Source organism: Cheilinus undulatus, linkage group 20 (assembly GCF_018320785.1).
Source record: "Cheilinus undulatus linkage group 20, ASM1832078v1, whole genome shotgun sequence".
Lineage (NCBI taxonomy): Eukaryota > Metazoa > Chordata > Actinopteri > Labriformes > Labridae > Cheilinus > Cheilinus undulatus.
This window is the reverse complement of record NC_054884.1, coordinates 7954375-7966811: the sequence shown is the minus strand read 5'-3', so window position 1 is coordinate 7966811 and position 12437 is coordinate 7954375. Positions and strand designations below refer to the sequence as shown.

At 38.7% G+C, this 12437-nt stretch overlaps 1 protein-coding gene across 7 annotated transcripts in view; it reads right to left on the bottom strand.

Moving 5' to 3' along the window:
• The window catches only part of LOC121528108 (rho GTPase-activating protein 23-like), a 121555-nt gene that overhangs the window by 9966 nt on the left and 99152 nt on the right, over positions 1-12437 (bottom strand). For 6 of the 7 annotated variants that reach the window (XM_041815270.1, XM_041815267.1, XM_041815271.1 and 3 more), the window contains exons 8-22: positions 11987-12142; positions 9755-9863; positions 8919-8958; positions 8685-8822; positions 6769-7077; positions 6631-6692; positions 6299-6405; positions 5477-5589; positions 4190-4342; positions 3970-4048; positions 3712-3785; positions 1752-1841; positions 1539-1664; positions 1403-1447; positions 1194-1287 (exon numbers count right to left, since the gene is read on the bottom strand). In XM_041815270.1, coding sequence (XP_041671204.1) covers positions 1194-1287; positions 1403-1447; positions 1539-1664; positions 1752-1841; positions 3712-3785; positions 3970-4048; positions 4190-4342; positions 5477-5589; positions 6299-6405; positions 6631-6692; positions 6769-7077; positions 8685-8822; positions 8919-8958; positions 9755-9863; positions 11987-12142 — 1695 coding nt within the window. The remainder of the gene's footprint in view (positions 1-1193; positions 1288-1402; positions 1448-1538; positions 1665-1751; positions 1842-3711; positions 3786-3969; positions 4049-4189; positions 4343-5476; positions 5590-6298; positions 6406-6630; positions 6693-6768; positions 7078-8684; positions 8823-8918; positions 8959-9754; positions 9864-11986; positions 12143-12437) is intronic. The other variant, XM_041815272.1, reaches the window with a different exon arrangement.

Genomic DNA, 12437 nt, shown 5'->3' with positions numbered 1-12437 from the left:
GGAGGATAGAGAAATGATGGTTAAGGGCAGCCATTGCAGGCCTCCTGGCAGCATTATGGGAGCGGAGATTGGCTGGGCAGAGAGTCGTTGGCCATATCGTCCTGCAAACCTTGACTGCAAACCTGTAGAAGACAGCCTACGGTTCCTAAGAGCTGACAGGGTGAGGAAACTGTGTTCTTTGGGTGTCAATACAAGAGTCAATGGTAACACAAGCTGTTTGGCATTGGCAGAGAAGATCTGACATTGTCATGGGTTCAGCCCACATCCTCAGCTCTGCTGCTCATCACACAAATGCATGTTCCTTACAAATGTGGCACCATTTAAAAGAGAAATGAACAGGTTTCCCAGCAGTATAAGATGTATTGCCAAGAAGCACTGTTACTACAAAGAAATAATCCACTTAACACAAATTTTCTTACTTTTTGTAAGGAAATAATCTACCAAACACAAATTTCCTCACTTTTGTGCCAAGTTTAATTTGTTATAAAAGTTTTATTACAAAAAGTATATAATTTCTACCCATCGCACTCTCTTGAACCCAAATCTTGCCTCGTCTTGTGAGCTGAGTGTCCCATCACGCCCCCACTGAGACTTAATCTGAACAGATTTTGGTATCAACCAAATAACTTTTAAAACTTTATAGTAAAAGCCAAGAAAATCACTGATTTAAATCAGGTCTGGCCTATAAATGCAGTTAAAGGGATGGGACAGGCCAGGCTTGAAAAGAACGTGCATGGACTCAGGTATTATGTGACAGAGCCAAGATCTACCTCATTATAATTACAGACAAACATCATCTCCAACCTGGGACTCCAAGGAGCTTGTGGGACACAAATTTGGGGTCAAGAGATGCTTTCAAAAATACTTAGAAATGTAAAAAAATTATTTAAAGTGGTCAACTTTATCCATTGATGTAAAAATTCAAACAAAAAATTAGTTGAATTTAAGGTATAACCAAAGTTATCGAGGGAGATTTATGCTGGTGTGAAAGTAATGGGTAAATCCATTAAAAATGTAAACCTGAACAGAATGCTTTGCACAATATTGCACGCTTTAATTAACTCCAGGGAAGGTTAGGGTCCCCACTTTGGCATTTTTATTTTGGAGTAAAGGCCTGAAAAGTTTTGGATTGGTAAACAAGTATCTCTATAAAAATAACACTAAAACTGATACGTGATTCTTAAAACTCTCACCTGATGCCTCTCCTGGCATACCAGGCCTTCCGATGTTTGAGAGCAGATGGTCGATATTCGGGACAGGCTGCATGTCCCGCTTATCCTCCGGAGCCTACAGAGACACAAACAAAAATACAATTTAGATAATTTTAGTACAAACATCTCTGTCTGTTTTAATGATGTCCTCGGATCATTGGATATCTCTGCAGCTGTGATTGCTCACACACCTTCTCTTCTTTGTCAAACTCTCCGTTACTGAAGAACCAGTCGTGCTGTTGGAGAAAAAAACAAAAAACAATAGATTGCAATTTAAAAAAGTAGTGGCATTTTTATTTTACTGAGGAAGCTGCTGTTGATGCTTACATGCAGGATTAGAGTCTCCACTATTTTGTAGCGGTCGGGCATGTGGGTGACCATGTCGGTCATGTTGTCCTCTGATGTCCTGACCAGGGTGGGACCAAAGACCAGAGCCAGGTTTCTCGGCTCCATCTGGATAAAAATAAAAGTTTTCTTCAAATGTGGCTCTGATAAAGACAAAAGTCTGTAGAAACATTTAAAGAGTTTTAATGGAGTTACCTTGTTCTTTTCAGAGTGATCTGCCACTCTCTTCAAGTGTCCCACCAGGAACTTCAGCGTGTGGTAATAGTGATCAGGGAGATCATGGATCTGGATAAAGACAAGGGAAATAAAACAACTCACAAAAAATGGGAAAAGGTAGGGAGAATATGCATCATAATCGAATAACACAATGGCCTTAGATTTCAAAAGTCCAATTCAAGACGTTTCAAGTCATTTTAATGATCTGCTGCAACCTTGAAAAACAGGATTGGAGCATCCCATAAATCTACAAGAGGGTACCTCAACGTTCAGTTTTGAGACCACTCTTGTTTACTGGTTATATCAATTTCCTTAGACGGAATATTTCAAAAGCTTTGTTCACTTGTATGCTGATGATACAGTTATTTACTGCTGTGAACCTGTCTGCTTAAGCTTTTAGAAGTCTTCAGCATGCTTTGATTTAGTCCAAAAGCAGCTTTTTCAGCTGCAGCCTGTACTAAATGTAGATAAAACTAAACTCATGTTCTTTGCATCTTCAAGAGCAGCAAAAGGACCACTGAGAAAATTGTGAGTAATTAGGGTCAAGAAACTGAGCAGGTTACTTCTTTCATCTAGGATTTTTGCTTGGTGAAAGCTTTTCTTTAAAGGAGCATATTCAGTATGATTCTAAAAAACTAAAGGGCTGCTTTTTACTACAGAGAGAAGTCGTGTTTCTTCTTCTATGACAAAAAAGGAGTGGTTGAGTGTTTGTTCATGAAAGTCTCTGCTCAGAGTCTTCATTTGTTGGACAGAGTTTATCATGGAGCTCTGAGATTTTTACAAACTGTGGGTTTCTTGTTTACCATTGTACTTCATATTCTAAAGTCTTTAACCCCTCCCTCTGCTCTTATCGTTTTTACCTCTTTTGTCCGTTCTACCTCATTATTATCATTATTATGATTTTATTATTACCAGACTGATATTTTACGGTTCCTAACTTTCTAATTTTTGTTTTATGACTAATTAATCTCTACACATTTTAATTGTTTTATTCTATTCTTACTGCTCTGAGTTTTATTCCTTTCTGTCTCTTCCTAATATTTTAAATGCTCTTACATTTCTGGTCCTTAGGCCTCTTTTCATGTAGTTGGGTTCCTGTGTTGCCTGGATGGGTCTAGGTTATTCTGGGTTTTTATTCTTTTATTCTTGGTAATTATTTTATTCTGGAATGTAACATACCTAGGTATTATGATTTCTGTTTAACCTGACATATTTTTTTAGTTTTGTAATGTGTCTACCAGGATGATTATGGTGTTGAGGTTATGTTTTCATGGGTTCTTCTGTTGCTGGGGTTTTGTCCTTCCTGTTATGTTCTTTGCTTGTGTTGTGATGCTTTGTCTTAATTGTGATTCTGTTTATGTCAAAGCACTTTGTAAACCTCTTTTTTTAAAAGGTGCTATACAAATAAAGTTATTATTATTATTATTATTAAAGTCAGCTAGGCTTTTTTAAGTACACATTTTTGGACATTGGTACGTCTTCATTTACAAAGCCACTCTCAGCAAAATTCTGGATAATCTTTTCTCTGTTTATATTCAGAAGAATGGCTCAAACAATCTGTGATTGCTGAACTTTGTGTAGTTTGTTGTTCCCAAAGTCTGGACTGAGTTGGGAAAGAAGTTTTTTTTGGTTTTCGGCACCTTTTGTATGGATCTACAGACTGAATCTAAGCTGCGAAACTTCATTTCTATGTATGTTTTTAAATCCCTAATGAAGACTTTGGAATCCAAACTTTCTGCATGTCGCTGTTTTAACTTAACATTTTATGTCTCCTGAATGTGTTCAGGTGTATTGGCTGATGAAACTGTGGATGGCTGGCTAATTAAGGTTGAATTAAAAAAATGAAATCCCTACAAATTGACACTTTGATTCAAAAAACTTTGTTGTAAAAAACTGAATGTCTGACAAACACAGCTGCTGTTTAAAGTTTCATACATACCAGTTTCTTCATGGTCTTCAGTCTGTCCTCTGCATCTTCTATCCGGTTGGCATCAATGAAATCGTTGTATTTGTCTGTGAAAAAGAGTTTTATTTTATTTATAAAGGGACCATGTAAAATATTAAAGTTAAAAGCTTCCTTTTGATGTATTGTACAAGCTTAAAGCTAATTACCATCTGCAGTTCCTTTGCAGGGCACTGTTACAAGAGCAGTTTTAAAGCCACTGCATATATCAGAAATTAAAAACATCAGACTCACCGTCAGTAAACAGCGGCTCAGGCAGTTTTCTGAAGAAGGATTTGAGCAGGCTGCTGATTACATTCAGGTCCTGCCATCGCTAAAGATACAGAAAGAGACGATTATAGAACTTCTAGATTGCTTCACAAAACTAGTCACGTGAGCATCAAAGTAGTTTTAAAAAGATGCTGTTTTTGGTATTTAATCTGGTGTATAAAGTGTCACCATGCATGTCACTCACCTCCTCAGCAGTATTGATGTCCAGGCCCTTATTAAGATGCTCCTGCAGGTTAGACACCATGGCGTTGTTCCCTGGAACCCGGTAGATACCCGTGTACTCCAGACCTGTTGTCTCCACCACACCACAGCACATCTCCACAATCAGAGGGACATACTGGGAGAGATATGGAGAGAGGAAGAGGGAGAGGAAAGAAGGAAAAGTGAAGTTTCCTCGTTAAAAGCGGAGAAGAAATTATGAAGAAATTAACTGTTTCCACACAAGAGATTCAGATTGGAAGAAAAGAGCTCCTTTTATTTATAATTTCATGCAACATGCTTCCTACACAGCAGGAGGGCCGTGTGGTGCTTTGTTTAACCTCCACAAAAAAGTGCATGTACCAAAACTTCTTAAATAAGTCAAAGGGCACAGCTTTAATGTGACAGCTCCTCTTATTGTGTTGTTGGCTTGATCACCAGCTGCAGAGATGCTGAGCTCATATGCAGTTATTTGGGGAAAATACACCCCTTTTCATGCAAATTGGCCTTATTGCATTAAGCATCCAATGACAAGGATGATAAAAGCATCCAAAAGATCTTAAAAGTGAAAAATTAGCCTACTGTCTGTGAGAGGTGATAGAAGTGTTCTGCAGTTTTATGACAAGCAAACAGCTCCACCTCTGTATGACTTTAAGATAAATGATGTGTAAGTAAGGTTGGTAAATATTACTTTGACATTGCTATTAGTAAACCATAACAAGGAGTTAAATCAGTCTGAGACTCCCAGCTGGTCTTTAATCCATGTGTGGCACTGTTACACATGACATGGATGTTGTTGTTTTCTTAGAGTATCCTTCATTCAGAGAGGAAACTCAGTCAAGGTGGTGCTTAAGTGAACATATCAATATTCCCTTTAATTAAACGCACCGTCTTTTATTCTTAATATTTAACATGGATTGTCAGAATCTGTGCTGGATGCAGGCGGGATCAGACACACCTGTTGCGGGTGCGGGCGTGAGTGGGAATAAGAAAAGAGCCACGTGCAGGACTCTGCTCTGATTTAGTCTTTCCCACTCGCCGGGATGTTCTTTCCACTCATTTGTTATGACTTTTTCTGCTAGTTGCTTTAGGAGGTGGCATAAACAAAACCCACAATGTCTTCAAGTAAAAATAAGTTGTTTGTAGACATCACAATATTTCCTTTACCCTTCTATCAAGTCCATATAAAATGAGTTTTATTTTAAGTTAGTCATTAGACAAAAGCAGATTTCATCCTACTACTAGTCTTGTCATTAAAAAGATGAAGTCTTACTTTATGGTTGACAGCAGGCTGACAGTCCTCCAGTCGTACGCCAAAAGCTTTTGGACTTCCCGTCTTCTTTGCCTTCTTCATGATGTTGATGCCCCACAATGCTTTGTTGTCATCTGAGAGTACACGCAATATAACAAATAAACAAAACAACAATCAAAATCACTTAATAAAATCACTGACTGGTCATTTTGCCCTGTAGTCAGGAGATCAACCAGAACATCTACAGGAGCTCTATAAAAGTTTAGATTTAGCTTAACACACGTGGTTGATAAATAAGATGCTCCACTACAGTCTTGAAGCTAGAAGATGCACAGGAGCTTCATGTTGTGGGCTACGCTGACTGAAATTTAAATTTTCACACAAAGAGGACAATTTAAACCTCTTTTTCCTTTGCAAGACCCAAAAAAACAGACTGCAGCTTAAATACTGAGGTGGAATATATCCTGGATTGTACGGTAATCCAAACACAGACACATAGGTAAGGTTGAGGCAGACCTTAAGTTCAGCTGAACTCAAAATGATGCAAGTTTATGAAAATGTTGATGTTTAAAAATTGGCTGTTTTAAGAAATCCACCTCCTACAGTGTAGGAATAAATACATGAGCTATTAGATGCTTTTTTCAGGGTTTTTCAGGCTGTAAAGAAAAAGTGAGATGATAATCAAACTCAGAGTGCTTCTGTCTGATGGTCTTAGAGTTTATGAGAGATTACTTTAGAACTGTTAAGATTTTTCACTGAAACCAAAGTGGTGAATGGACCAATGTGCTGAGATGTTGGCATGACTAAAAAGACAAAATCCTTCTCTACATCAGTCTCACTGACCCGTTCTGGAGGCTCGGTTCACTGAGGTGTTGTCAGTCTTTGCCAGGAGGAAAGGAGGCATCATCCGATGAGCTCGGGGAGAAGTGTCCGGCTTACTACCTGTCAGACTGCAGAAACAAAGACAGCTCAAATAAAGTCTCTCTGGTTTTATTTAATCATAAATGATATACGGATAAATGGATGCCTTGTTATTCTTGTTTTCTGCAAACTACAAATGATTAAAATGATAGTATGTGACAGGCTCATGGCCCAAGGCCACAGTGAATCCTAATTACACAAAGAGTAGGGGACAGTTGTGATGGAGGCTTTTCTAAATATAACCCTTAGCTGACCTGTGTTTTCTGTAGTCATTCAGCTTCTTGTTGATCAGAGCTTGTCTTGAGAAACCGATCTCCTGTAAAAGAAGAGATCATAGATTACTTTTCTTAATGATTATTGGTGTAAGTTCTCGAGCGTAGCTGGATTCTCACCTCATTGTCGGTCTTGCTGTTCTCCCTGATGACCCTGATCCACACCAGCATGTCGTCCCGGTCCTCCGCCTGCAGTAGGTACTCGCAGAAGTCCTGTGTGGTCAGTCTCAGGGTGTGCTTACGTTTGGTTTCACTGTAGGCAATGTCGATCAGGCAGCCACGGATGCTGATTGGAGGATGCTCGTCTTGACCTGACCCCGCCCCCGCTCCATGCAGAACAGCTTCCCGCTTGTCCTTGTAGAGGAAGAGCGAATGGGAGCGCAGCACACAGAAGACACGCTTCCACGGCCGCATACCACCTCCCACTTTCTGTAATTAGAAAGAAAATCAAACCTTAAAGAACTTAAGTACTATCGCATGGGATTAGGATTACCTGTGGACATCTGATGAATTGTGAATTACCCCATGATGTCAGTGTTTGGTGCATTCACACAGGATAAGCAAAGTCTTTAATGTACACAAATTAACAGACATTTCTGAGGAAAACATAAGAGTGTAGAATGGCTGCAGCAATGAAAATGTATGAATCTTTATTTCCAAAATTCATAAAAAAAAAATGCAATGTGGTGCACATCGTGTTCTGCAGGTGACATTTCCGTCATGTGTCCTATAAAGACTGCTAACCAGAGTTTCCAACAGACAATGTGTGCATGAGTGTTTTTTCCCTCTGTATATTTATTTTAACATTTTTTAGAGCTGAAGCGAGCTGTTCATAACCAATAAACTAACGAAGTATTTCCTTTAACTCTCCCTTTAAACATTGAGGGGACCTAAGTCACCTGTGTGTATCTGCAGCTGATCAGACAGAGGAAGAGACAGAAAAGTCAAGCATCCCTTCCGTTAATGTATGAGAAAGGGAGATGTCGCATGTTAAATATGAACCTCTCCTGTTTTTTTTAACAGTTTTAATGCAGTTGATGTTGTTGATGTTAACCACAACAACCTTCCTCACGCAGATCAGCCGTTGCAGCCTAACCACTGAATGTTGAGCGACACATTACAAATCGTAAATTGTGTTGGGCATGAGATGTTCAGCTAGATAATACTGATATAAGATCAGGCACCCGCAAAGAGAAACTGCAGGAAGCAGAGCAGAAGAAGTGTGCATATGAAAAGTTCAGCACATCATGCATGCACATTTGAACAGCAGAGTTTAAAGCAAAAAGTTGAGTAAAATAAAGCCATTTTTACACATACTACGAAAAAGAGAAGCAGTATTTGTAACCTATATGTGTCAGATCTTTGTTAACAATCTCCTTCGTTGCCTCTATTTTTTTTTTTTTTTTGATGAGAAAAAGGCACACGAAAAGCTGCATTGACTGTAAAAAAAAAAAACATAATTACCACCCTAAATTACAGAGATGCTGATCTGCACAGGATAACAACTGCTTGGGGACCTCTGTGTGTGTGCTAGAATATGGTCAGTAACTTGCCCTGGAATTTTTATTCTGTAAGTTACAGACATGGTTGATTCACACAGGATTAAAAAACACAGACGTCAGGTCCCTCAGTAATTCTAATCCTGTGTGAATAGGGCATAACTCAGCTGACTGTCTGAGCTGACTTAAAGCTCAGCTGTAAGCTCAGATAAAAAGTAAATGTGTTTTAAGAATAAATTTTAAAAATCAAGCACAATTTGAGTAAAACTCTGGCACAGATGTTAATCATCATTCAAAGAATCGCTAAATTTGGCAGACTAAATAAAGGTCAAATTGTATCAAATAAGCTGTTAAGGGGCCAAAAAAGCCGGCTCTTATTGCTGAGTTGAGCCAAATGTCGCAGATTCTTCAAATGAGCCAGATTTTCTATTATTTTAATTCTTAGATACCTTTAATTTAAATGTGCCTCGGCTTAAAGAAAAATGTATTTTTTTTTTTTTTACTGCAGTGAAAGTTAAAGAGGCTGTATAATCGTACCTTCCCCTTCTCTGTGAGGATCTGTTTGTAGTGCAGCCAGCCCTCTTTACGAACGTCACTGAAGGTGATGGTTCCTAGCTCAGAGGTGGAGTGACGCTTTGACCGTGCCTCCTCCTGGGCTCGCAGGCTCTCCAGAGACTGAAAAAAAAAAATAAACAGTAAAGATGATCATTGTTTGAAGAATTAGATTTTTTACAGAAGACTAGAAATGACTAGATGTGAAAGGAGACTCACCCCATCAGTGAAAAAGCTCTTGACCCTTTTTGGTAGTTTACTGTGAAACATGAAAGCAAAAATGTCAGAATTACAGGGAGATTTATGAACATATCTGTGCAGCTACTATCCTTTGTAAGTGACTCAGTGGCATTAAAAATTGAAAGTGATATGCATAACTTTTTCCACCTAACTTAATCTGTTCTGTCCTCTATCTCTTAGCCTCAGCCTTTGTATCAAACAGTACTGACAGGCTAACTGGCTTCTTTTTAGCTTGATGTGTGAACTAGTGCTTACGTGAGAGGACCATGACTCTCTACTGAAGTTATACAGTGCTGAAAGCAGGCACTAGGACACTCTGTGGAAATGGGATAGGCACTATTCTCCTTGTTTAAAGTTACTGTGCTGTTAGATCAACATCGAAAAAACTATCTTAAAGTGGAAAAGTAACATTTTGTTACCTTAACCTTGTGCCATCTAAAAGTTATGCAAACTTTCAAAGCTCCAGCTAGTACTTTTTTATTTCTTTAAACAGAATAAGACAAACATTGTGTCTAAAGGCCAGATTGTGGCTGCTACTGCTGCGTGCAAGTTCACAACATCTAACACCCACATACTGTACACAAACATTCAATATAACAGCAGAGCAGAAGTAAAAGCTGTAGCTTTCCCTGTAAAGAGAACAAATACTATTGGTAAGGGACAATTTATTAGGTTTAATTTCCATGTCCACTGTCTAAAGACGTCTGTCAGTGGAGATTTTGGAGTTCCTAAAGATAGCTCCTTTAACGGCCTGTGTAGAGATATTTTAATGAAAAATCCGTCTTTTTAAGTGTCTCTGGTGTCTGTTGACTTACGAGAAGACTCGACTCTCTTCCTTAAAGTTGTTCAGACCCTCGTCACAGGATTTGGATCTCTCTGTGGTGATGGCCAGCAGGTAAGATGAGCGACGACCTTTAATACTTCCTGAGGAGAGAAAAAGATGAGTCAGAGAGGAGAAGAGGAAAAAGAAGAAATAAAAGAATGATGCAATGTTTGGCAGTAATGTGAAGTGATGAGGAGATTAGTTATTAATGGGATATGTTGTTAAAACTGTCAATGATTTGTGTGACATTTTCCATCAGCCATATGTGGCAATGAAAACATGAATAACAACATGGTGGTTAGTTTTAGGGTGCAATGATTACAGCAGACTTTCAACATTAATGTGACAAGATTTAAGGGTATTTCAAGTTATTTTCAAGCCTAGGTTGTATTTTCAGGTATTCAGAAATCTAAATAACTTGATGCAAAAAGTTTTAAAAATTGAACAAGACGATTGCTTCAGCCGGTAGCTTCAAACCTGACAGAAATGCCTGCTATGTTACTGTTTGTTTAAAGCTGTTTTCTCTCATGCGTTGCTAAAAATTCCTTCAAAATTTCAAGACAGGTTGCCACTGAAATCTTCCTGAGTTGCTTATTTGAATGTGTTCCTAACAGCGTAAAGTTTCGGGAAAGTCTCAAAAGGCAAGACAGGACGTATAAAAAGGCAACTCAGAAATATAAATGAAGCCAAATTTCAGTCATGAAAAACATCTCTAAGTTTATAAAACTAAGCTTCAACATCATGAGAAATGAGGATTAATCTGTCTGCTCTGCTGCTACGTTATTTCTCTCTTTTTAAGCCACCAGAGAAAAAATCATATTAATGTCATCACAAGCAGTTTCAAGCTAAAAATCATGGTTTCATTTTCTCATTCTTTTCTCATGCACTTGATCCTAAAATCTCATTTTCTGAGTTTTGTGAAGTTTTGTCTCCCTCCTGTTATCGAGATGTCTTTGTTCTTAAGATGCTGCTGAAAGCACTCAACTTCCTGATGTTGCGCCACAAAATAAATGTCTTTAACAATGATTAACATAGACACTTTTTTGTGACAGACTTGGCAAGAATAGAACGTTTCTATTAACAGATTCTTTCCTAAGCTCTAACATCATGATGCTAACAGACAGGAGGGATTGAATTGTGACTGCTTCGAGAGAGACAAAGCCACAGTCTGTTTCTTCTGGTTCAAGTGAAAAATAGAAAAGCACTCTGGGAATTAGCCTGCCTCCTGGCCTTTTGGTAAACTTTGCAGCTGCCTGGCTCTGTGTCAGAACAGAGAGACAGAAGTTTGTTTTCTGGCTCAAATCTCTGTTATGATGCTTTCAATGATCCATAGACAGCTGTTGCTTGTAGATAGGGCAAATTTACATGGTAATCCAAAATTCAATCACACATACTGTAGATCTCAATGTTTTTACATGTTTATGGCAATCTTATTCCTTTATCTCATGTGTTAAGACACACATTTTGGATTTCTCTTTACAAGGACTTTAACTGGGGAATTGGTGCATCCCTATCCATTTTTTTCAACCTCACATTAAAAAGGATATGTTGCCCTTTTTGCCAATAGCACTGAAAGGTACTTAAGCTTTGAAAGACTGCAGCCATGCAGTCATTTTTTAGTCAAAAGCTGCCACAAGTGAAAGAAATAGCACTGTCTTCACAGCACAGATAGGTTCACAATTGCTAAATTAGAGCATTTAAGACTGCGTGCAAGAGTTTGCCGGTGACTTTTGGTTAATGAAAACAGGAAATTACCGAATAATGGGTGCCTTTGACATCCCTTTTTATTTCTGTGGTATTTAAACAGGCATGATCTCATTTGTTTTTTACAGATCTCATTAGAAAGTTTAAAAAATCTGGTATCATGCCAACCCTGCTTTGCAGAGAGAATGTTTTAGTAGTTGCCTGTTTAAAAAAGGATCTTTAATTATCATGTAGGTCTTTCCCTGGGGGGATTTGCAGTGTCATGTTTTAAAGCTGCAGGCCAAAGTTGTCTACTGTAATAATTTAAACTTTTTGAATCTGTCATTAAGACACTAAAATCTGTTAAAACTGTTTATTAGGAATACAGAAATTACCCTTAAAGACAGATTAGACTGAGGCTAGACAAATATATCGTATAACGAAGAAAATCTATACTGATTTGGTATAATCAAATCATAAATGCTTAAAGAATGGCAGTATATTTGTCTAGCTTTTTGTCAGGATTTGACATGAGACTCACTGCAGTCCTTAGAACGTAGTTGGACAATGGGGGAGACGGAGGTGAGGGTGGGGGAGACAGACGCGGTAGTGAGGGTGGAGGCCTGGGTACTGGTCACCACAGTGCAGGCTGGTACGTATGAGGCCTGTAGGTCAATACTAGGATTGGTGGGTTCATCTGGACGTTCATCATCACAGGCGAGCACCAACGAGGATGAGAGAAGATTACGAACACAGTGACGAGACGAGACAACAGGAGGTGGAGTTTGGTTTGTTAGACAAAATGAAAGCAGAAATAACCTTGGATATAACCTGACAGGCCATGTGGACTGTTTCACACATCCATGGCATGGGATTCATGTCACATCCCTCTGGGTAACACCCCGTTCCGTTCCGTCTGTCACATTCATTAGGGGTTGTTGAATTAATGATGCCGAATAATTTTAACAGTTGAGCCAGTTGGTAAATTGCTG